At 42.5% G+C, this 25,666-nt stretch overlaps 1 protein-coding gene across 2 annotated transcripts in view; it reads left to right on the plus strand.

Annotated features, from left to right (window-relative positions):
• The window catches only part of LOC118399352 (spectrin beta chain, non-erythrocytic 1), a 119,068-nt gene that overhangs the window by 19,050 nt on the left and 74,352 nt on the right, over positions 1 to 25,666 (plus strand). The window contains exon 2 of one of the 2 annotated variants that reach the window (XM_035795379.2): positions 11,335 to 11,570. In XM_035795379.2, coding sequence (XP_035651272.1) covers positions 11,387 to 11,570 — 184 coding nt within the window. In that variant the 5' untranslated portion in view covers positions 11,335 to 11,386. Of the gene's footprint in view, positions 1 to 11,334; positions 11,571 to 21,218; positions 21,821 to 25,666 lie in introns of those variants that run through there. The other variant, XM_035795370.1, reaches the window with a different exon arrangement.

The raw sequence follows: 25,666 nt of genomic DNA on the forward strand, positions 1-25,666 counted from the left end.
CCTGAATGATGTGTCCACAACTGACTTGAGAAATTCCCTGTCTCTCAGGAGCCAAGGGTAACATAGTCTTCATTTTGTCATTTACTATAAAGTGAAGGGTTAGCGTGCTGCGCTAAGAATGTTGACACTCTGTTCCGGAGACTCTGTCACTTCAAAGTGCTGTTTGTGTACCTTGGCGACCTTGGACTGTCTTTCTCCAAGCAATCTCGATGAAACTCAACAGCTGTCCAACATAGCCCAGATGTTGTAGATAGAACCACTCACTGAATCATTCAGAAAAGTTCTGGACAGTTTTCCTCTTCTGGCAGAATGAATGGGAAAGTCTCATTTGACTTCATTGTGCCAAAGCAGGTGACAAGCATGACCCACATATTTAGTCAGTGTTTAACTGTAGGGCAATTCCACGGTAACAAAATGAAGCTGAGACTCACATTTTTTTCCCTTTAAAAGTATGACAAACAAAAAGCCTTGATTGCAAAGTTACTTTTTTAAATCCATTTTCAAAAACACATTTACCTGAAGAACAGTACACAAATACATGTTGGCAACAAAAGGACGGTAAAATGTTCCACAGTTTATTTGACCACGTTTTACAAAAAACAGTTAAATATCTACTCTGAATTAAGATTTAAAGATGTCTGCAGAAAGAATGGGGTGTCAGCTATGATATGAAATCTATTTTGGTTATATAATAAGTGAAGTGGATTAACACCTGGTAACAGGACGATGGTAACAGAATGACATCATGGGTCCCTAATCTGTACTATACAGAAATGCATCATTATGAAAGTCATTCTCTTCATGGTGATGTATGCTGAATAGGTACACAAAGGTAGACACTGGCTATTATTCTGACGAGCTCCAACCCTCAAACAATACCAAATTTGGTACTAATCATAGATGTCTCTGTTTCACAAGTTTAGACATCACAGTACAGCACAGTAGAGTACAGTATGGCATGGTAGAGTAGAGTTCAGTAAATTACACTGTACTCTACTTTAGTGTACTCTACTAAACTCTATTCTACATTACTGTATTGTACTGACTTATACTCTACTGTCCTTTACTGTGCTAAACTCTACTTTACTGTTTTGTACTGATCTCTACTTTACTGTGCTGTCCAAACTTGTGAAACAGACATCTTTGATTGGTTCAGATTTGGACTGACCAAATTTCAACTACTTTTGGAAGTCCGGTGCTCAGTGGGTGAGCGGGCTGGTTATGGGAGGGAGGGAGAATAATTATGTTTTTAGAAATATTTACAAATTAATAAAAAAATGTTAAGCTGAAATGTCTTGAGTCAGTAAGTATTCAAAACTTTTGTTATGGCAAGCCTAAATAAGTTCAGGAGCAAAAACTTGCTTAACAAGTAACATAAGAAGTTGCACTAATAGTGTTTAACATTATTTGTTAATGATTGCTTCATCTCTGTACCCCACACATACAATTAAGGTCCCTCGGTCGAGCAGTGAATTTCAAACACATATTCAACCACAAAGACCAGGCAGGTTTTCCAGTGCCTCGCAAATAAGGGCACCTATTGGTAGATGGGTAAAAAAAACAGACATTGAATAACCCTTTGAGCATGGTGAAGTTATTAATTACACTTTGGATGGTGTATCAATACACCCAGTCACTACAAAGATACAGGTATCCTTAACAAACTCAGTTGCCGGAAAGGAAGGAAGCTGCTCAGGGATTTCACCATGAGATCAATGGTGACTTTAAAACAGTTACAGAGTTTAATGGCTGTGATAGGAGAAAACTGAGGATGGATCAAAAACATTGTAGATGTATTATTTTTTATTGAACATTTATTTAACTAGGCAAGTCGGTTAAGAACAAATTCTTATTTACAATGACGCCCTACTTACAATGACGGCCCAGTTTCTCCACAATACAAACCTAAATGACAGAGTGAAAAGAAGGAAGCCTGTACAGAATTTAAATATTTCAAAACATGCATCCTGTTTCCAATAAGGCGCTAAAGTAAAACTGAAATAAATTTGACGAAGAAATTAACTTTATGTCCTGAAAACAAAGCATTATGTTTGGGGCAAATCCAACAAAACACATCAATGAGTTACCCCTCTTCATATTTTCAAGCATGGTGGTGTCTGCATCATGTTATGGGTATGCTTTCATTGGAAAGGACCAGGGAGTTTTTTTTTGAGGGGGATAAAAAGAAACGGAATAGAGCTCAGCACAAGCAAAATCCTAGACAGACACTGGGAGACAAATTTAGCTTTCAGCAGGACAATAACCTAAAACACAAGGCCAAATATACACATTGGAGTTGCTTACCAAGACGACATTGAATGTTCCTGAGTGGCCTAGTTACAATTTTGACTTAAATTGGCTTTAAAATGGTGGTCCTTCTGTAGCTCAGTTGGTAGAGCATGGCGCTTGTAACGCCAGGGTAGTGGGTTCGATTCCCGGGACCACCCATACGTAGAATGTATGCACACATGATTGTAAGTCGCTTTGGATAAAAGCGTCTGCTAAATGGCATATATTATTATTATTATTATAAAATCTATGACAAGACTTAAAAATGGCTGTCTAGCAATGATCAACAACCAACTTTACAGAGATTGAAGAATTTGGAAAAGAAAGAAGGAGAAGAAAAAAAATTGTGATTCTAACATTTATTGACTCAGGAGTGTGAATACTTATGTAAATTTGATATCTGTATTTAATTTAATTTGTAACATTTTCTAAAAACATGTTTTCTCTTTGTTAGTATGGGTATTGTGTGTAAATGAGTGAAAAAAATATGTTTTAATACGTTTTGAATTCAGGCTGTAACACAACAAAATTATGAATAAGTCAAGGGGTATGAATACAACTATATAGCCTACAGTATATAGCTGCACTTCTCAAAAATATAGACTCTTAGCTTTCATTTGACCCCAAATTTGATGTGCTCTTGTGAACTTCTTCACATGTTAGTGCTCATGGAGCTTTTTACATGGAAATCCCCTGTAGTAGCTATGTAGAGAGAGAAAGTGAGGTCAAATGTGTTGTATGATCTAAAGCTTGAAGGAGTGTACAATTACTGGATGTGTTTGTGTGGGCGATATGTGCTAGTGGATTTATTTGCTTAAGCTTCTAATGATGCGCTTTCAGCCTTTACACGTACACAGTACGTGTGGGTGTCTCCTCTAGGAATGGGAGTAAAAATTATGAAATAACCCAAAAGCAAAATCCTATGTGCGTGAATGTGAAAACTTGAAATGTATACGTGTGACTAAGTAGAGCTGTCATAATCTATAAAGTAAAATCAGGTGCACAGTGAGGATGTTTGAGTGGGCGTAGTGAATGATCCATCCAGCTGTGTCCCTCAGGGCAGGTAATAATGTATGGTAATGTTAAGATAGATTGTGTGGGTGCAGAATACTATCCTGTGCCTGGCTTTTCTAAAGCATCAGGAATACTCAAGCTTTAAGTGAGGCTGACTGTAGCTAGGTTTCCATCCAAATGGTGACATTTTTACATCATCAAATGTATTGCAGATTAAAGTTTGTGCGTGATGATGTAGTGCACATACAAATAACTTTTGCAGTTGTCGTGGAAATTTCCTCTATTTACCAAATCATGGGAGCAAACCACACACACACGTCAGAGTTAGTTATAAAAGTCCATCTTTAATTATATGAGCTCTATCACAATCCTGTGACTCTCAGATAATTCTCTGAGAGCCCCCTTACAATGCAACTGAGTTCCTTTAATAGCAAAGACACACATAGTCAGACAGCATAGACATAATTCATCGTTCAGCTTTGTCTCCTTTCCCAAACCCCAGAACCATAAACCAAATCCTCCATATCAACAGGCATATATCAAATTGTCATTTAGATACAACCAACTCAAAATACAACCTCCTGGACAAACTCACGGAGAGGAGAATGAGGCTATAGGTTAAGATAGAAACAACATTAGAGGGAGCAATGAATGATTCCAGACACTGCAACCCTCCTTTCCCCACTGGGAAAGGTAGGGAGTAAAATATATGTTTACACATGATGACACTTTGACCTCTCCCCTCTCTGCGGCCCATGCAACTTAGTCTTGACATAGAACAGATAACTGCAACCTCGCCACAGTATTATACAAGAATACCATTCTGATGAGAAGTAACTTACACACATTTGATGAATATTAAACATCTTACAAATGTTACAAACAAATTCTGATCCTTCCACGACACGGTTAAATTCCCATGTACTGAATAAAAAATACAAGTTAAATGGGTTTCCATCGCATTTTCAACTCTAGTGATGGTTTTGTCACAAATGTGCCCACTCTGGTCTTGGCACCTGCGCTCTTGCCAACAGCTGGCAGATACAGTGCGGGTAGGCTACCTACGTGATGAGATTATTATAGATAAGTGAGATTATTTTTAGTTGTCAAACGGCAGCCAAACATCTATCATCATGTCACCAGAATAAGACCCTCGATATTTATTGGAAAGGAGCGTCAAACTCCTTTGTGTGTGTGCACTTTCACCACCCTGTGAAGTTAATAATTCATTTAATCTGTAGCCTAATAAACTGCATGCTTTCCCGAGACGTAGTGGGAGGACTACACAACACTCACTACACGTGAGTACAAATTGACAAAAAAAAAAGATGGTTATTAGCAATATTTTCCACCGCCACCTAATTAATTTTAGAGACACAAAAAGATCACTCCATGTCGAACAAACAATGTCTGTCGGCATTTATAAATATGTACCAGCATTTCCTTTTTCCATCAGCCTGGTTGTGACTTTTTTTGATGCTTTAGGTAATTTATCCCCATGAAATAGTTGAATGGAAACCTGGTTAGTGTGGATGATGTCAAGGAGGTTGCAGTGAGAGAGCTTTCTGAGCCTGCTATTGGGTTTGACAGAGAAGGAAACTGGAGAAATTCCAGAAACTGCAACCAGTGTCTCTTCAAAGTATTACATTGCTGAATGGGGAGCGTGGCTGCACAGTTATTTTCAAGTCTCTCCAGAGTTGTTCGGTCGGGTTCAAGTCTGGGCTCTAGTTGGGCCACTCAAGGAAATTCAGAGGCTTGTCCTGAAGTCACTCCTGCATTGTCTTGGCTGTGTGCTTAGGGTTGTTGTCCTGTTGGAAGGTGAACCTTTGTCCCCAGTCTGAGGTCCTGAGTGCTCTGGAGCAGGTTTTCATGAAGGATCTCTCTGTACTTTACTCTGTTCATCTTTGCCTCGATCCTGACTAATCTCCCAGTCCCAAGCCGCTGAAAAACATCCCCACAGCATGATGTTGCCACCACCATGCTTCACCGTAGGGCTGGTGACAGGTTCCCTCAAACGTGACGATTGGCATTGAGGCCAAAGAGTTCAATCTTTGTTTCATCAGACCAGAGTATCTTGTTTCTCATGGTCTGAGAGTCTTTAGGTGCCTTTTGGCAAACTCCCAGCTGGCTTCCAGCTGGCTGCCTTTTACTGAGGAATGGCTTCCGTCTGGCCACTGCCATAAAGGCGTGATTGGTGGAGTGCTACAGAGATGGTTCTCTTTCTGGAAGGTTCTTCCATCTCCACAGAGTAACTCTGGATCTCTGACAGAGTGACCATCGGGTTCTTGGTCACCTCGCTGACCAAGGCCCTTCTCCTCCGATTTATCAGTTTGGCTGGGCGGCCAGCTCTAGGAAGAGTCTTGGTGGTTCCAAACATCTTCCATTTAAGAATGATTGAGGCCACTGTGTTATTGGGGACCTTCAATGCTGCAGGAATGTTGTGTTACACTTCCCTAGATCTGTGCCTCGACACAAACCTGTCTCGGAGCTCTACGGACAATTACTTTGACCTCATGCCTTGGTTTTGTTCTGACATGCACTGTCAACTGTGGGTCCTTATATAGACAGTTCTGTGCCATTCCAAATAATGTCCAATCAATTGAATTTACCAACAATCAAATTGTAGAAAGGATGATCAATGGAAACAGGATGCACCTGAGCTCAATTTCGAGTCTCATAGCAAAGGGGCTGAATACTTATGCACATTTTTTTTAATTAGCAAAAATTCTGAAAACCTGTTTTCGTTTTGCCATTATGGGGTACTACTGTGTGTTTATTGAGGTAAAAAACAAAAAAAAGCATAATGGATCTGAATACTTTCCGAAGGCACTGTAGAGCCGATCCCTGTTTTCAGAGGTTCAGGCTGTGACGATGATATATTTACAAATGAATAGCAAACTAAGTCTATATAAGTGCTCTAGTCTAGAGTATACTACAAAACTACAAATCGTCTGCTGTTTCACAAAACCCTTTAACTGAAAATATTTGTTTTTAGCACTTCATTCCTATGTGAACTATCACTGTTTTTCTTTTCCTATCTCTTGAACAAGTAAATTGTAAAATAAGATTGTCTTGGACTTGCCTTTGTGTTATGCTTGGCAGCCTTGTGGAGTAGGCCGAGATGGAACACTGTACCATTTTCAGTTTCCAACAAAGGCTCTTGTCTGTTTGGTTTCCATGGAGATCTTTAGTTCGATCTTGATAAAGGCCCTTTTCAATACAGTCCCTGAAATGTTTCTATGTAGGAGACTGGAGAGAGAAATGGCGCAAAACAAAAATGTATGTAAAGAGCTGGATCAAAAGAGAAAACATGAAAGGGTGAAGGAGAAATCAAACAAATCATTTAGAGAAAGGAAGCACAAAATTGAAAACGAGAGCCGGAGTGGATCCAATACAGCTGAAACTAAAATGGCAATAAGTTATTGCAAATTATTACTGATTTGTGTTTGGCCACACATGTAGCTTTAAGAAAAATATTGAGAAAGTGGACCCTTTTTTACCCTGTTCTTAAGTATCATTGGGGGTCAATGTAAACAATGCAAAATGCTAAGCATATTCTGATGATGCAATCATCCCCATGCCAGCGTTCTGCTTTCTAAGCTCATATTGACCCAACGTTGACCTCTTTTTTTAATTTCTTTTTTTTTTTATACAGTATATCGATGTGCCAGTCTACAGATCAGTTTATTTGACCCCTGATGTGCTTGTGCTCAGAGAAGGCACAATGTGTGTCGCTCGTAGGGTAGGAGAGAATGATGAAATTACCCTCCTCAAGAAGAGAGGCTTTGAAAGTGAAATGAGTCAGCAGTTGGTATGGATTAGCCCTGATTTAAAGGATGGAATGTTGCTCTATTGTTTTTTTGTATATGTTTGTTTTTTGTGTATGATGTCATCTCTGCATGTCAGTGTCAGTACAATCAATGTCTGTATGTTGTGTGTCTGTGTTCAGAGCACTGTCATGGATAATGTCATGGATAATGAAAACATCCTCTGTAGACCTGTCAGATGGGGGATATTTGTAGTCTGTAATAGGATGATGGATGGATACAAGCCGAGGTACAATTTGTTGAAGGTCGTCCATAGATAGGTATTGAGAGGACCCGAATTTAATACATTCTCGTCTTCCCTTTATCCTCTCCTCCCTCTTTCTGTCTCTTGTGAGGTGCTCACCTTCCTCTACCACACAGGCTAAAAATATATCTGTTCGACCTGTTATCCATCTAATGCCTTATGTGCGCGCGGGCACACACACACACACACACACATCAGCATCTAGATTCTGTATCTTATCCCGGCCCTTTGTAGCCTACAGTCACAGCAGACCAACCTTCTCTCTTCTCTCTCTCCATCTCTCTGTCTTACCCAACACACAGTGGGTGAACACTGCATCTCCCTGCATCATCAGAGTGACAGGATGGGAGGATGTCGGTGGGAGGATGTCGGTGGAGGTGTGAGGATGATGCGTTGGTGGGGCTGAGCCTCTTTGGTGAAGCAGGTTTAGAATGATAGTTTCCAGACATACTACCCCTGAGCCAAACCCATTACATACTGCAGATGCTCTCATGCAATCTAGCAAATGTGGAGAACAACATTGCTCACTGTATGGAAGAATGATTTGTAAAATCCATAGCCCTTATTCCACACCAGTGATCCCGGGCATGGTTCGATAGCTCTCAACCATCGATAGTGGTTGGTTCCCCAGGTGGTCTGGTTATGTACTGCAAGACAGGTGCAGTTGGTATTCAGCATCATTTACGGTGTGCTGCTTTCACCACTAGATATAATTCTGCTGTGCTGTCTGAGTCTTTGTGTTAATCTCTTCCACTGTCACTGCTGGTCGCCACCATGCAGTCTCCTCCCCTCCTAAGTCCATGTCCTGACACACTTTCAGACGTGTGTGTGTGTGTGTGTGCGCGCACAGGCACATTGCTGTATCTCTTCTATGGGTGCTCAGGCTGTGTTAACCCACGCCAGCAGTAACACTCCGTCCCAGAGGCAACGTATTTTTAGCCTAGCAACACAAGCTCTAGTTTTAGTGGTTGGTAGCGTGGAGGCGGATGGAACGGCTCTCTCTCCATCTCATCCCTTCTTCACAAAGACCGTACACTCAGTCAACCCTCTCACGCTGTCCTGCAGCACATACACATCCGCAAAATGGAAAGGGGAGAAAAAACCTTTTCCAATGTCATGTCTCTATGTAAGAAGGTAATGTGATGTGATATTTAACTTGAGTAAATAAAAAGGTAAAAACATACATAATGCAAACCTTAATGTAAATATGTAAGTCTCTGGTGTGTGCATCATGCATGTTTTTGCCATGTGTCGTGTGAATGTGTGTGTTTCTCTATGATTGCGGCTCTGTTGGCCCTCAGACAGTCTACACTAGCCAGGGCACCATTGTCCAATGTTTGCTGACTGTTGGTGTTCAGATAGACTTCTCCTCTAGACTATTTGCTGAGTTCATCAGGCAAACACTGGCCTGTCCCATTTGAAATGTGCTGAGCTGATTCACTTAGTCTGGCCAATGGACTGTCTGACTGCAGCACAACACAGGGGCTAGCTGAGGGAGAGCAGGACAGGCTGCTAAGGCTGTAATGAGCATGTTTTTGGGTGGAACATACTCAAGGTAGTGGTGGGTACTGGGTACTAGAGTGGATAGGCTTTTAGATGTGGTGTATACTATTTGCAAGATGTGTATTTTTTTGTGGTGCAGCAGGACTTTTCAAGGTATCCCTTGATTTTTTTGGGGTTCATACTCTGATTTTATCTGTATGAAATGTTGCTGAGGAATATGTCATGTTTACCAGCATAGTTTAGAAAATGCTGTGTGTGCTGTGTCCTACAATAGTGTTGTTGGCCAGATTGTGTTAAACTCTTGTGTCTATCATTGTTTTTTTGGTGCTCTGAAAGCCAACTTGAGTTTAATGAGCTGAATATGCAAACCTCTGCGGCTACGTTGCATGCACAAGCTTTGCAAAAAGTATGTGGACACCTGCTTGTCGAACATCTCATACCTAAATCATGGGAATTATTATGGAGTTGGTCCCCCCTTTGCTGCTATAACTGCCTCCTGTCTACTGGGAAGGCTTTTCATTAGATGTTGGAACATTGCTGTGGGGATTTGCTTCCATTCAGCCACAAAAGCATTAGTGAGGTTGGGCACTGATGTTGGGCGATTTGGCCTGGCTCGCAGTTGGCGTTCCAATTCATCCCAAAAGTGTTCGATGGGGTTGAGGTCAGGGCTCTGTGCAGGCCAGTCAAGTTCTTCCACACCGATCTGGACAAACCATTTCTGCATGGACCTTGCTTCGTGCACAGGGGCATTGTCATGCTGAAACAGGAAAGGGCCTTCCCCAAACTGTTGCACCAAAGTTTGAAGCACAGAATCGTCTAGAATGTTATTGTATGCTGTATTGTTAAGATTTCTCTTCACTGGAACTAAGGGGCTTAGTCCGAACCATGAACAACAGCCCCAGACCGTTATACCTCATCCACCAAACTTTACAGTTGGCACTATTCAATGGGGCATGTAGCGTACTCCTGGCATCTGCAAAACCCAGATTCGTTCGTCAGACTGCCAGGTGGTGAGGCGTGATTCATCACTCCAGTTTCCACTGCTCCAGAGTCCAATGGCGGCAAGCTTTACACGACTCCGGACGATGCTTGGCATTGCACATGGTGATCTTAGGTTTGTGTGCGGTTGTTCGGCCATGGAAACCCATTTCATGAAGCTTCCGATGAACAGTTATTGTGCTGACATTGCTTCCGGAAGCAGTTTGGAACTCGGTAGTGAGTGTTGCAACTGAGGACAGATGATATTTACTCACTATGCGATTCAGCACTTAGCGGTCCCATTCTGTGAGCTTGTGTGGCCTACCACTTCGTGGCTGAGCCGTTGTTGATCCTAAATGTTTTCACCTCACAATAACAGCACTTACAGTTCACCCGGGCAGCTCTAGTAGGGCAGAAAGGTTATGAACTGACTTGTTGGAAAAGTGGCATCCTATGACTATGCCACATTGAAAGTCACTCAGCTCTTCAGTAGGGCAGAAAGGTTATGAACTGACTTGTTGGAAAAGTGGCATCCTATGACTATGCCACATTGAAAGTCACTCAGCTCTTCAGTAGGGCAGAAAGGTTATGAACTGACTTGTTGGAAAAGTGGCATCCTATGACTATGCCACATTGAAAGTCACTCAGTCACTCAGCTCTTCAGTAAGGCCAATGTTTGTCTATGGAGATTGAATGGCTGTGTGCTTGATTTTATACTCCTGTCAGCGACGGCTGTGGCTGAAACAGCCGAATCCACTAAGTGGTTAGAATTCATCACTGTTTAATTAAATGTCTCCATTTGTTTCTAACTTTAAAATAATTGACCATGGGGATTGTACTTGATCATAATAAACTAATTTTAGAGCCCAAAACAGCCATCAATTATTATTATTTTTGGTCGCTCTGGTGAATTTGCAATAGGCTTTTTAGGATAGACCATGGCTTTTGGCACCACTAGGTTGCTACGCAGTAGACAACCAACATAGTTTGTGACTTCACGCTCCAGACCGGACACTGCGAGCCTGGTGTGGATGGACAAAATCAACATGCACGCGATGGTGCATGAGGACACGCAATGGTGCATGCGGACACGCGTGTGGCCGCTGCAGTCAGCATGTAATGGAGCCTCACAGTTGCTGCCATTGCCAACAGATGTAGAATTCAGCTTTCTTCTATGTATTGGAGTAGTTACATTTTATCACCAGGAGGTGGTACTGTAAACAAGCTTTACAAATTCACACAAACTGTCTGAGACATTAGGGGGAGACAACTTACTTCTAATTTGGACAGAATTGGTCAGAATCTCTATAACCAGTACAATATAATCATTGAAGATTAGGGATTGAGATTAAAGACTAATGGTAGGATGTAGTTGGAATAGCAAGGCACATTTGCTTGATTTAACACACCCTTGGTTGATTATGTATCATCATCATATGCCTGATCATTTCCCTAAACATATCTCCTCTGTGTCCACAGGGCTTCAGGAGAAGTGGCCGATGTGTGGCAGTGTGACATTTGAAGGGTCAGGATGACATCTGTAGCCGCCGATTACGACCACATGGAGATCCAGCAGCAGCAGCAGCAGCAGCAGCAGCAGCAGCAGCAGCAGTACAGCAGCGACATTGTCAACAACCGCTGGGATGCTGACGAGTGGGACAACGAAAACAGCTCGGCCAGGCTGTTTGAACGCTCCCGCATCAAGGCCTTGGCAGGTAGGCACCAGAACTACAACACTACTGGGTCTGAGGACCGTCTTACACATGGATATACTGTTTTACATTGTCCTTTCCAGCACAGTTCAAGCAATGTTAGCTATGGGGGGGGCAGGGTAGCCTAGTGGTTAGAGCGTTGGACTAGTAACCGGAAGGTTGCAAGTTCAAACCCCTGTCGAGGTACAAATCTGTCATTCTGCACCTGACCAGGCAGTTATTGAAAATAAGAATGTGTTCTTACCTGACTTGCCTAGTTAAATAAAGATTAAAAATACATCTACAGTGGATACACAAACAACTTTGTCCCCTGCTCCAACCTGACTGCCTGGTCATAGACTAAACACTAGGGGCCAACACTGGCCCCAACTAACCCATAAGTGGGTTACAAATGTCACGATACTTCATCATGGGGTCAGGCTGGATTCAGGCTATGCTTTGGCTACTCTTGAACCAATTGAACGCTCCAGCTACTCTCTTGATCTAATCAGATTAAGTTTCTGTGCTACATAGGATTAAGCTGTATTGCTTGTTAATAGGGATCATTAGGCTTTAATGTCATTGTGGTGAGTGTGTCCACTGTCTCTGGACCGCATAAGGTACTTCTGTGAAGATTAACAGGGGATTAGTGTACACAGAGTTGCAGAATAGCCATTAACGAGGAATAATTAATTATGGAAAATGAGGATAAACTCTGGTGGCAGGTAATCTATGTTGTACAGAAAATAAATATACTAATGTACAGTAAGTGGCCAAAGCCCGGTGTTATTGTAGAAAAAGTATACACACACAGGTTGCCACTGCCTCCTTTTAAGATGAAGCATTGTAGCTAGAATGGCCATTCTAAAGCCATATCCTCCTGTCCTAAGGTCTATGTGGCACTGTTGTTGTTCCATAATGCCCTTCTTACATCTTAATACAATGCTGTATTTGGGCTCACTCAGACAATGAAAAGAGACCACCTACTGTACCCCCCTATAGTACAGAATGTGTCCCTGCTGAGGTGTTCCTCTTTTACCCCCAGTAATATTAGTGGTGGCACTGTGTTTGTGCTGTAATCGTAGCTGTAGGCCTGTTTTTGGGCTCCATAGTTCACTGGTTTCTAGGCTAATATGCTAGTGTTCCACTTAACTAAATAATTTACCTGCCTCTTAAATATGCAGGAGTTGTTGGGGACTACAGCACCACAACATGGCTTCTCCGGCTCTTTGACTTTCAGTAAATTTGGTCTTTGAATCATAATGTCTGTATTCTTGTTATTGGGCCATATGTATTGTAAATCCTGATTTTCTCTTATCCCCATAGAGTAGCTTGTGTCACTGTCTGAGTTGCTTTTTGTAGACTATGTACAGTGCCTTCAGAAAATGTTCAGACCCCTTGACTTTTGACACATTATGTTACGTTACAGACTTATTCTAAAATGGATTAAATAGAAAATAATCTGTGGCAATCTACACACAATACCCATAGTGTCAAAGCGAAAACAGGTTTTTAGACAATCATGCCTTTATGGTAGAGTGGCCAGACGGAAGCCACTCGTCAGTAAAAGGCACATGACCGCCCGCTTGGAGTTTGCCAAAAGTCACCTAAAGACTCTCAGACCATGAGAAACAACATTTTCTGGTTTGATGAAACAAAGATTGAACACTTTGGCCTCAATGCCAAGCATCACATCTGGAGGAAATCTAGCACCATCCCTACCATGAAGCATGGAGATGGCAGCATCATGCTGTGGGGATGTTTTTCAGCGGCAGGGACTGGGTGGCAAAGATTAACGGAGAAAAGTACAGAGCGATCTTTCGTGAAAGCCTGCTCCAGAGTGCTCAGGACCTCAGACTGGGACGAAGGTTCACCCTCCAACAGGACAACGACCCTAAGCACACAGCCAAGACAATGCAGGAGTGGCTTCGGGACAAGTCTCTGAATGTCCTTGAGTGGCCCAACCAGAGCCCAGACTTGAACCCGATCAAACATCTCTGGAGAGACCTGAAAATAGCTGTGCAGTAATGCTCCCCATCCAACTTGACAGAGCTTGAGAGGATCTGCAGAGAAGAATGAGAGAAACTCCCCAAATACAGGTGTGCCAAGCTTGTAGGGTCATACCCAGAAGACTCAATGCTGTAATCGCTGCCAAAGGTGCTTCAACAAAGTACTGAGTAACGGGTCTGAATACATATATAAATGTGATATTTCATTTATTTTTTTATCAATTAAGCAAACATTTCTAAAAATCTGTTTTTGCTTAGTCATTATGGGGTATATAGATTGACGGGGGAAAAAACAAGGTCAATGTTCTGCTCTGAAGGCACTGTAGCTAGAATATTATAAACTGGGTAATTTGGGTCCCGAATACTGATTGGCTGAAACAGCATTTAAGGCGTATGTATATCTGACAATATACAATGGGTGTGACGCAAAAATACCTTTTTACTGTTGTATTTATGTTTGTAACCAGTAGGGATGGGCACTAATATGTGGAAATTCCATATCGATATCAGTTGTAGGGTTGGGCAGTATCAAGATTTCCATACTTTCATTCTGTTCCTGTACCATATCGGGGTGTAAGGTATAACAGGCAAGGCACACATAGGGCACTATTTATTTCCTGAAAAGAAAATGCTAACAAAGTAGTAGTGAATTCCTATAGCGGATGCTAGCTAAATGCTAACTTGCGCAAGCAAATATAAACTATTTGCAAGGACAGACAACCCAGCTCATAAATATCTTAATAAAGGGCTACTCACACTTGATCTAGGAGGGGATTGTTTGTCTGTACTGAAACCAAGAAGCTTGATTTAGCAAGTTAGCAAACCAAATGCATAGCTGGAGCCCTGAGCTGAAGAAAATGTATTTGGCATGTCTTAGTTAACTTCTAGTTAGTTATAAGATATTTATCTGTCAAACAATAGTATTGAATTTGTGACTGGCTCAACTACAAAAATGGGTGGGTGGAAAATCATACCGTGCCGGTTTATGGAATATACAGCATTCGGCCCAAGCCTAATCAGTTGCCATTTTTTTCATATCAATATCATATATATATATTAAAAAATGTTATATCACATCATAACGTGGTTTCGGTTCCTTATCAGCCACCATAGTTGTTGTCATCTGATGAGATCTCGAACTGCTCCAAATTTGAACAAGCAAACTGACTGTCTAGCTAGCTAGACCTAAATTGGAGTAAACTAATTTAGCTGTACCGCTATACCAAATCTGGAGCTAAATTTCTAGCTATACATTTTGTGCCCATTCCGTCTTTGTCCGATTAGCAAAAAATCTGATCTGTAGGAGAGAGTTGATCTAGTAGACCACTGATTTGGCCAGCTCATCCTTCTCTGGGCCGCTGTTTGGCCAGGTCGACATCCTTAGCGAGATGACATCATGTTCTATGAGGAAATAGAACACATTTTTTTAATGTTCTGTTTGAGATAAAAGTTTGAGTTGATTTAAAAAATAATTTCTCTCTCCAATTAATGCTTTGGCCTCGTACCAGTATAGAACGAGTCAAATTTCTTTGGATATGAGTTAACGGAATAATATCTTTTAAAAGTTATATTTTTACTGGGCGGTTACTTTAAACTACACATAATGCAAATAATATATTTATGGTACAAATATCCATATATCTTACCATGTGCTAGCTGGCTATTTTGTCAGGTGGGTTCCACCACTGATTTGTGGGCTAGTCACTAACTGTCACAGCTGGCTGAAGGATTGGACCAAGGTGCAGCATGGTAAGCGTACAATTTCTTTATTTAAAAATGACGCAGACAAAACAAAGAACAAAAACAAACCGTGACGCTTTGTGCTATGTGCCCTGAACAAAGTCTAAATTAACTTCCCACAAAACAGGTGGGGGAAAAGGGTACCTAAGTATGGCTCTCAATCAGAGACAACGATAGACAGCTGTCCCTGATTGAGAACCATACCAGGCCAAGGCATAGAAAGGACATAGAATGTCCACCCTAGCCTAACCAAAATAGAGAAAAAAAAGCCTCTCTATGGCCAGGGCGTGACACTAACATCAGCTACTTGGCTAGCTAGTTAGCTACCATCTAGCTGAAGGGGATTAGGTAACATTCGCTAAAGCAGATGAAAAAATAAAATAAAGTTGGCTAACTACAAACATGTTTGTTAAAACCAGATGATGTGTGCACAAGCATAAACAGAAATAATGTAAAGAATACATACATAGTACAAATTTGCTTTCTTACAATGCTCCAGCTGTCTAGCTAGCTCGTGAATAAGTTTTCCACCAGCAGTTGTTTGTTGCCTGCTATTTTGTTCTATAACTGTTTGTGGGCTAGCTGTCTAGTTAGCTAGCAGGTGAAGGCGGTTGACTCATGGAGAGCAAATAAATGTATGTATACTTAAAAATATAAACGAAACGTGAAATGTTGGTCCCATGTTTCATGAGCTGAAATAAAATATCCCAAAAATGTTCCACATGCACAAAAAGCTTATTTCTCTGAAATTGTGTTCACAAATTTGTTTACATCCCTGTTAGGGAGCATTTTTCCTTTGCCAAGATACACCTGGCAGGTGTATCAAGAAGTTGATTAAACAGCATTAAACAGTCATGTGAAATCAATAGATTAGGGACTAATGAATTAATTTCAGTTGACTGATTTCCTTATATGAACTGTAACTCAGTAAAATCTTTGAAATTGATGCGTGTTGCATTTATATCTTTGTTCAGTAACCAGTTTATAACATGTTTATACCATAATTAGTGCATTACAAATAAATGTTTTGTCATACCACAACTGTCAGCCAATCAGCATTTCAGAGCTCGAACCACCCAGTTTGATAATGGCCAATAAACAATTTCTAAGGGCTGTTCTTAGGTACGACCCAAAGCGGAGTGCCTGGATAGAGCCTATATTTTTGTTCAGAATATGAAACATGAAATACATTGTGGACCAAAGTATTTATTGTCTTGCCTATTTTGACAACCTTTTTGTTGTATTAAAGTTAGTGAGCTGGTCTCATTGGTGAACCCATGCTATGTCTTTGCTTTGCTAGCTATCCGCCGAGTGCGGCAGCAAATGCCGGTGCGTTGTGGTTTTTTAAAAAAGAGTGTAGAAAGCGGGGTAAAATAAGTATTAAATGATATCACGACATGCCTCAGTCATATCAATATCAAACGATATTGATATCATATAGAATTATCGATATTGGTGCCCACTAGCAACCAGTTTATAATACCAATGAGGAACCTCTGGGGTTTGTTGTATATGGCCATTATACCATGACTAAAGGCTGTATCCAGGCACTCCACTTTGGGTCGTGCATAAGAACAGCCCTTAGAAATGGTATATTGGCCATTATAAACTGGGTGGTTCGAGCTCTGAAATGCTGATTGGCTGACAGCCGTGGTATACCACGGGTATGGCAAAACATTTATTTTTAATGCTCTAATTACATTGGTAACCAGTTTATAACAGCAATAAGGTACCTCGGGTTTGTGGTATATGGCCTATATAGCACGGCTGTCGTGCATAATAACAGCCCTTAGCTGTGGTATATTGGCCATATACCACACCCTAAGGGGCCGTATTGCTTGAATACTGTATATAGCATAATTTGTATTGGTAGGTCTGAGTTATATTGTTCAAGAATCACCGGTTATTATGTTGCATGGTATTATTACTTTCCCCTGTTTTCGAATTAAGCAGATCTGATTTAATTGATTACTGCACCATTCATGCATTCATGTAATCTATCTCTATACTGACCTGATGTTTGTGCAGTACAAACCCTTTCTCTCTGCCCTACCCTTGCTTTTTTCTCTCTTTCGTTCACTCTCTCTCACTCCCTCTCCCCCGCACCTCTTAGCATTTGCTGGCCAGATGTGAGTTTAACATTGCAGTGGCGGTGGCATTCTGCTCCTTGCTCGTCACTTAATGGAGATAACTGCGCTTACATCACTCACTCGCCTGCCCCTTTTTTTCAGAGGTGTTCATCATCAGTTATGCAGCCAGTGTGGTTCTGCCTATGTCAGCAGTTTAATATGGAATATTGCCATTTTCTCACAATGTTAGTTGTGAAACATGTATTTATAGCCATTATTTGGGTTAATTGTAACTATCCATACTGTATTTAAGTAAAATCTGCAATTCAGAATCACCTCTCAAAATGTTGTCTAGCAGTTGCAGTCAAGGTTAGCTGTACAGTGTAGGGCAGGGCACAATTGGCCCAGCGTCGTCCAGGTAAGGGGAGGGTTTGGCCGGGGTAGGCTGTCATTGTAAAATAAGAATTTGTTCTTAACTGACTTGCCTATTTAAATAAAAATAAATAAATACATTACATAATGCACCCCGCCGACACACTAAACCATGCTGTTCAAGGATACAGAATGACTTAGGAGGTGCCAGGTCTTGTGTTTGATCAAACTAACATGTCTGTGTAAACCTATCAAATCTATGGTGTAAACTGATGCCCCTTCCTGAGGCACAGGCTAGTTTTCTCCTGAACAGTGTGTATGGCCTGGTGTGTTTCAGCTCAACAGTGTGCATATGATAGGTAGGCAAATCTGAAACCACTTGCGGCTAACTGCACTGATCTCTTTAGAAACAGATCTGTATCTCCTTACACTGAAGGAAGGAGCGAGAGAGTGTGTATGTATGGCTAACAGTACATATTCAGTGTGGAGCTAATCCCAAGTTAGGGTATGGTATGTACAGTAGTGTACAGTATGAGAATACGCCCAACAGCCAAGAGGTTGGTGTGTGAATGTCTGTCTGCGATGGTAAATAATGTCATGAAGAACCCCCTGCATTTGCTAAGACAGTCTGCACTGCGGGATGCTGGTTTCCAGTAATAGTGTTTGTGGTTTGTTTTTTACACCCTTTCAATTTGTGTGTATTGACCTGTTTGTAATCTTGGCAGTATCCCTGCTGTGTTTCTGGTAAACTTCGCTCTGCTTGACCCTGGAAGGTCCAGGAATAACCCGTGCGGAGGTCACAAGAATGGCTGTGGAGTTGAGGAGAGGAGTTCTTAAAAGCAATCGCCACATTCTGAAAAGCTGGCCCAGCCAAGACGTGTAAATAAATAAAACTAGCCATGGCAGCCTCCTCTCCTCCCATCTTAAAGAGTCTTTATGCTGCTGAGCACCCACCCCAAGCCCCCCTGCTCCTAACATTCTCTGCATTCCAAAATGTACACATTAAAACAGGAAGCCCCCGACTCAGACAGACTCCCCAGGTCTGGGGGAGGTGTATCATGTCCCAAATATAAGAGAAAGACGAGAATGTGTGTGAAGTGGACTCTGACTCTGGCTCAGTAAAGATGTTCATCAATCTCTCTGGCAGGAGCTGAACTCATAAGAATATAATTTACATTCGACAGGGATGAAGCGGAGTGCTCTTGTGAAATTCTCCACGATGGCTTTACAAGTTTGTGTCCTTAACGCATCACTGTGGAGCCCAGTGAAGGCTGTGTCAGCAGGGCCAGGTTTCTTAGCAACCCACTGGCTTCGTACCACCTCCACCTGTCATAGCTGTCTCATGGCTGACCCCATGTAGCTTCTAATCTAGATTATGTATGGGCTATGTAGAGTGCCTGTGTGTTTGAGTCTGTGCCTTAGCAGGTCTCTGGTGCACCATCTTAGTTAAGCATTTAGTTAACAGAGAAGCAAAAGGAAGGCGCTTATCAAGTAACACGTTGGTTGATTGACTTTGTGGCATCTATAATGAAGTATAATGAGTTTCTTTTGTCGCCGCTGGTGCGCCGTTGTTTCCCCTTTTGTCCTTGTGGATTACAGTACAAAGGCTGTAGAGGCATGTCTGTCGTGTAGCACATGCCAAAGAGAGTGGCTGTCGAGTGATATTTCACTGCTTCACTCTCTTGGTTGGCGGGGTATGATTAAGATCACGTGGTTGTCTGTCCCCCAGGACCTTCTTTGTGAAAAGCATTTGCAACATCCTCACGGGACATTTTAGTGACGTTTTGCTCTTGCATGCGTTAATTAGATAAAAGAGAAACTGTTTCAGATGAGGGTTCTGCTATTTAAGTGAGGGAGTATTTAGTTAAACAGGCGCGGCAGGGTAGCCTGGTGGATAGAGCGTTGAACTAGTAACTGGAAGGTTGCAAGTTCAAACCCCTGAGCTGACAAGGTACAAATCTGTCGTTCTGCCCCTGAACAGGCAGTTAACCCACTGTTCCTAGGCTGTCATTGAAAATAATCATTTGTTCTGAACTGACTTGCCTAGTTAAATAAAGGTAAAAAAATAAAATAAAAAACAGTGGAGAGGGATGTTTTTTGAACGGAATGTTCCACTCAAACACACTATTCAGAAGAGGAGCTCCAGAGGCGATTCACGAGGAGGCCTTGTGATTTGTGCTCTAACCATACAGGAAATTGAGGCAGTTCATACGGAGTTTTTCATTTGGTCCATACTCTTTTCCCCTCGGACATTCAGCTTTTTTCACTTCACTATTGACTACTATAAACAGCCCCCTTTCACTGCTCATGTTTACCTTGCTCATTCAGCTATCACCGTGCATTTACCTCCCACACTCATTATTTACAGCACAGAGATACCCCACTCACCCAACTTTCAAAGGGTTTGTATATAAAACCTAATCTGGAAGCGCCTCCCCCGCCATGCTATGCCAGGCTGGCCCGGGCCAAACCTGGAATGGTTTTCAGTGCGTATAATCACATTAGACTGACTGCCCTGTGAAAACATACAGCAATGTTAAGATATGTTACAGTATAAATACATTGCCAGGAGTAATGGGCCCAGCGTGGTTGAATTCACATGAGGTTTGGGAAGTAGAAACCTTTTATCCCCTAAAAGCCATGCCTTCCATTTAAAGCTAGTGAAGAAATTCCATACCATTAAAATGCCTGGAATTTAAGAAAGGCCAGCTTTGAAATGGTGTAAAAGGGGGGCTTTCCGGCAAAGGGTTTTCAGATGGGTGGGAATATTGTGCTGTTGGACTAGTCTAACTACTGTTGATGTTTAATAGTGCTTTCTTGTCAGGAAAAACAGAGTAAATGAGGATTCAATGTTTTTCTGATCAGTAAAAGGCTTATTTTGTGCTCTGTGATTATATAATAACCCCTCACTTCAATCAGTGGGTCAGGCGGACTACATGGCTAAATAATGAAGAGGAAAGGAGAGAAGACTGGGGAGACCTGCCTGCACTTTGGGTCCAGTTCACTGTCTAGGATATTATTACACAGAGCTCACTATGAGAGCTCCTTATTCTTCTGGCTTTGTCTGGCCATTCAAAAGCCAGTGCATTTTTGTAAGGCCCACACACTAATGTGAAACGGTGAGGGTGGGGGGCTAGCAATGAACTCTAACAGGACGTGCTGGTAAAACACAGTCAGGAAGTTTGTTTTTTTGTGCATGAGCCTGTCTACGCATCAGTGAAATATTAGGGGATGTTTTGTCTCTTAAAATAACAAATGTACTTAGAAATGGGGAAGGTCATGGCCAAGTCTCCCCCTCCCCCTTTCCATTTCCATTTGGTACAGCCCACCACTCCCCTCTGCTCCTCCCTCCCACTCCCCCTTTTGGTAATGAGGCTGTGACATCACCACTGAACACAAGGACTGTGAGTGGCTGCTGAAGGAATTCCAGGTTGCTGGCTCCTCCTCCCTCCCTAAGGTTTGTAAAAGGTGTGCAGTGTTTGAGCAGCCCTTCGCTCATTGCAGGAGTACAGAGTCCAGCGTGCTTTCTCTGCTTCCCTCTCTCTCTCACTCTGTCTCTCTCCCTCTCCCTGTGGCTTTTACCATATTGGAACGGAGCACTTTATCGTTCTCACTGTGCGTGTTAGTGTCAGCAAGCTGCTTGTGTTGTGCGAAGATGGGGGGGATGATAGAGTAGGGGAGGACAGAAGACTGAGACGAGTATGATGCTGTGGTGCTGCTGAGCCAGCATTTCACCTCGGGGCTAACTGCTGCACGATCACCCAGAGAGGGACTCTCCCAGCTAACCTTTTACAGGGACCACCACTGGACATTGTTTTTTAGAAGGAGGGGGACCAGCGAACCCTTCTTCTGTCCAGCCCTTTATTTTCTACTGGACTGATGGAGCTACAGAGGGCGACCAGCATGCCTGGCCCCTTGTCCCCAGGGCCTGTCTTTCCAGGGTCCCACTCCCCAGGGCCCCTGTCCCCTTCCTCTGGGCCCGGCCCCTCTCTTGCCTCCAGCCCCGGCCCTGATCCGGGCTACTCTGCTAAACAGGCTGCCTTCAACTACAACCAACTCGAGGGCCGATTTAAGCAGCTGCAAGGTAAGATAAGTAGGGAGGAAGGCAGAGCAGAGCCCAGGGCTTTGTTTACCAGCGTTGCTATGCACGCTAAAGTTGTGGATGATAGCTGACAAACGGGATGGTCTGTAGTATCCAGTTCATAAAGACGTGATTTCATGGTGTGGGGAAGCAGTTGTGAATCTCAGGATGCCCGGGGATGTAAGGTCTTTCCCGTCTTTGTTTTGCATTGTCTGTCAGTGATAGGAGAGGGTCGCAGCATCCTCTAATTCCTACGAGGGAGAGGGCTGGTGGATCATGAGGCAATGACAGACGCCATCCATCACCTAATGAAATATTGATGAGGTAGTGCAGGGTGGGAAAAGAGGAAGACTGGATATCAGCTACACGTGTAGAGAGACACCTTTTTTAGGGGTAAAAGGAAAGAGCCATTTAAAATATCGCCTTTCAGACCAGACAGCATGGCTGCAGCTGACTGGCTGTTCCAAGACTACAATGGCAGGCGAAGAGAAGTGGGAGGGGCGGTGTTCTCCTGTGTTGCTTTGTAAGCAGCATGGAGGAGAGCCCTGGCATTGCTCCTTGTTAGACGGTGTGTTGTGGAGTTGTTAACCAGACAGGAGGAGCCTCACGTCTTGTTTTGCAGCACATTATAGGATGAAAGAGGGCTGTAATGGAGCACGCTCCACTGAGCATACTCCGAACAGCGGGAAGAGCATTTGAGCCCCTCTCTGTCCCGTGCAGTCTACCTGCATTCCACAGCCCTGCCGGCTCATTTAAGTCTGTGTAAGTTTGGGTCTGTCAGTGCTGCTCTCGTTCCCTTTCTCATGGGCAAAAGCTAAAGAACAAACACGACTCCCCATCTTAGCTGAGACAGAAGTCATGTCTCACTCGACGTTACAAACAAAGCCTTGTATAGCTTCCGATCATCTGTTGACATCTGTTATTTCTGTGGGCAAGATGCTGTTTGTTGACTGGGATCCTGTGGGGGTTGGTTGTTGTCTTGTGCTCAGAGCTGTGAAATACAAGGAGGTCACAACTGGAGCACGAGGGCTGGGTTGAAGCAGGGGGCACACAATCTCATGCAAACAGCATTATACAGTACATGTACACACAGACAGGTACATTATCGCAGGCGCCAGGAATGAATGAGTGTGTTGACTTATGATATTGAGATATTGAGATTTCTTGCATAATAGCTTGCATAATGAAATATCTTTGAGATTAGGTATTGGTGAATGATACGTTTTCCTGGCAGTCTCCTCTGTGGTTTCATTAGCATGCTAGTGTCAGAGAGGCCTCTGAACATCTTCAGACACCCTATGGAACCCATGACTCCAGAGGAGTCTCTGTTATCGTTACTCATTGTGTATTTATTCCTCATTTTACTATTTTTTTCTGATTATTTCTCTATTTTCCTCTCTGCATTGTTGGGAAGGGTCCATAAACAGTTCACCTGTTGTTTACGAAGCATGTGATGAATAATTTGTTACGAGCCAATGTCACTGTGAGACTGAGTCTCCCCTGATTTAATATGAATCCCTGCAGCCCTGACAGCACAGTGCTTTCACTCCACACAGAGACATGGGACAGGGAGGGATACCGCCCAAGTATCGTGGCATCGCTGAGATAATGTAGTGTTGAAACGTGGCAGATTGGTCTGTCGCTTATTGGTCTTCTGCATTAGCTTTCTCTGTACAGAGAAGGGTGCCAGAGAAAGGTGCTGACCCAATGAACTATTGTCCCATTCAGCTACATATTTCTGTCTGGGTCCAGCATGGAGAACACTAGCTTATGATAAGCTCTCTGTGTGTACCCACTTTGGTGTTTAGTACTGGACATGAAGGCACTGATAAATTGACAGACAATTCCAGTCTTTATTGTTTTGGGTCTGGTTTCTGAGGCCAGTCCATTTGGCTATGAGTCAGCTCTAGCGCCTAACTGTTGCTTGGTGCAAGACAGTTATCAGCCTGGTAACACCACTGACAGACTCTTCCTGCACTGCCCCTGTGTGTTGTAGGGGCCATGATGAATGAATAAACAACTCTTCTAAAATAGACAGGGTGAAAGAGGAAGGAAGTTGGCATCTTTATGAAAGGGCCAGTCATTGCTGCATTCCCAGCGCAATTCAATCAATGACTCAGTGGAAAACCATACCTGTTGTGCTAATTTGATTGTACTATATATCGAATAGTTGCAGAGGGAAGAGGAGGCTCTTGGTTCCAAGTCTGGCTGAATGTGTTTTCGATTTGTGCCGCAATGATACTATAATGAGAAACAGAATATCTGTCAAGTGACGTGTGTTTAACTGGTGGTAGTACATCTTTCACAGGTGGTAGTATGTCTTCAGACTTCACACTACATTATATGTCCATCTGGGTGGATATGTAGGGTTGGAATGTCTGGGAGGCCATAGTGACACAGTTCTTTATGCTCCCTGGACTCGAGATGGTGAAACATGAGCTCGGTGGAAAGTGTAAATCTTGCGTTTCCTGGAGCTGTGCTGAAGGTTAAGGAGGGCCAGAGAAAGAGCTAGAGAGAGAGAGAGAGAGGGGAGACTATACCAACCTGATGAAATGGGCAGTCCTTGTGTCTGCCCTCCCACTGGCCTTAGAATGATTGATTTGTCAGAGAATAGGAGGACTCTGGTCTTTGGCACTCTTATAACTTCATTTAAAAATGGCCACCAGCACATCCATAAATAACCTCGACCATTACAGCGATGATGGAGGCCCTGGTTAGCAAACATGAGGTAGAAGAAAATCACATGTGGTAAAAAGAAAAACACTATGTTGCTGCATTGACTTCTTACCTCATCTTTCTATCCATCATATGACCTCAGAAGTCTATCTGGCAATGAATGTACTGGCACTGGTGGAAATGATTGACCTTGGCAGCAGACAAAGTTAGTGTGGATAGTGATGTCTTCTGGGAGGGAAGAAAGACATAAAATGCTCTAAAGAGCTGTAGACTGTATGGATATCAAACATAATGTCACCATACAGGTGTGATGGAGGCATAGCTACACAGTTCAGGCCATCAGGTTCAGGTTGGCGTAGCTACAGTGTGCAGGCCTACATGTTCAGGTTGACATAGCTACACAGTACAGGCCAACATGTTTAGCTATAGGTATCATATAAATGTAGCCCACCTGTGTGGTTTTGGTTGGCCAATGGTGCAGTTTTACACTCCCTCCTCTTGCCCGCAGAGACAAAATTGAGCTATTTTAAAGTTTCCTGCACACATTGTAGACATTTTGTCTTGGGGCTGAGAAACAAATTGCAGTTTAAAGCTAATGTCCTGCAATTCTACACATTTTTACATGGGGAGGGGGAATTTTACAGTTTTAAAGCTAGTTTCCTAAAAAAATTTTTTTTTTAATGTAATGAAGCTGAGATAAGAATTGCAGTTTCAAAGTTAATTTCATGCAATTCTACACATTCTGCCATGTTCTTATGTCATCTGAGTGACTCAAACATTATAACAAATAAGTGGGGGCCCCATGCCATGGCATTTTTGGAATTTTAGATTCTCAGTTTTTATTTTTGGTGATTGTTGCTCCATTATGTTTTTGACATCCTTTATATCTAGTTTTATTGGTTTAAGTTTACACTGAAAATGTTTTACCATCCCAATTTTTGAAATTACATTCCTTTGCAGTGGCGGCCACAATTTAGCTGAATATAGGGGAAACATTGCCTCTGTTCCGCTTTTAGCTCCAATTCCCAACTCTCTGATTAGAGAAAGTCCACAGGGTGAGACATTGGTTGAAATGAGTGAATGACCATGTCTGCCTTGTAGGAAACTGACTTTACACCCTTTGAGCCACACTGCACGGAACCCCCTAAAACCCATCAGGGGCCTCCGGATCCC

This window comes from Oncorhynchus keta, chromosome 2, assembly GCF_023373465.1.
Source record: "Oncorhynchus keta strain PuntledgeMale-10-30-2019 chromosome 2, Oket_V2, whole genome shotgun sequence".
NCBI classification, from domain to species: domain Eukaryota; kingdom Metazoa; phylum Chordata; class Actinopteri; order Salmoniformes; family Salmonidae; genus Oncorhynchus; species Oncorhynchus keta.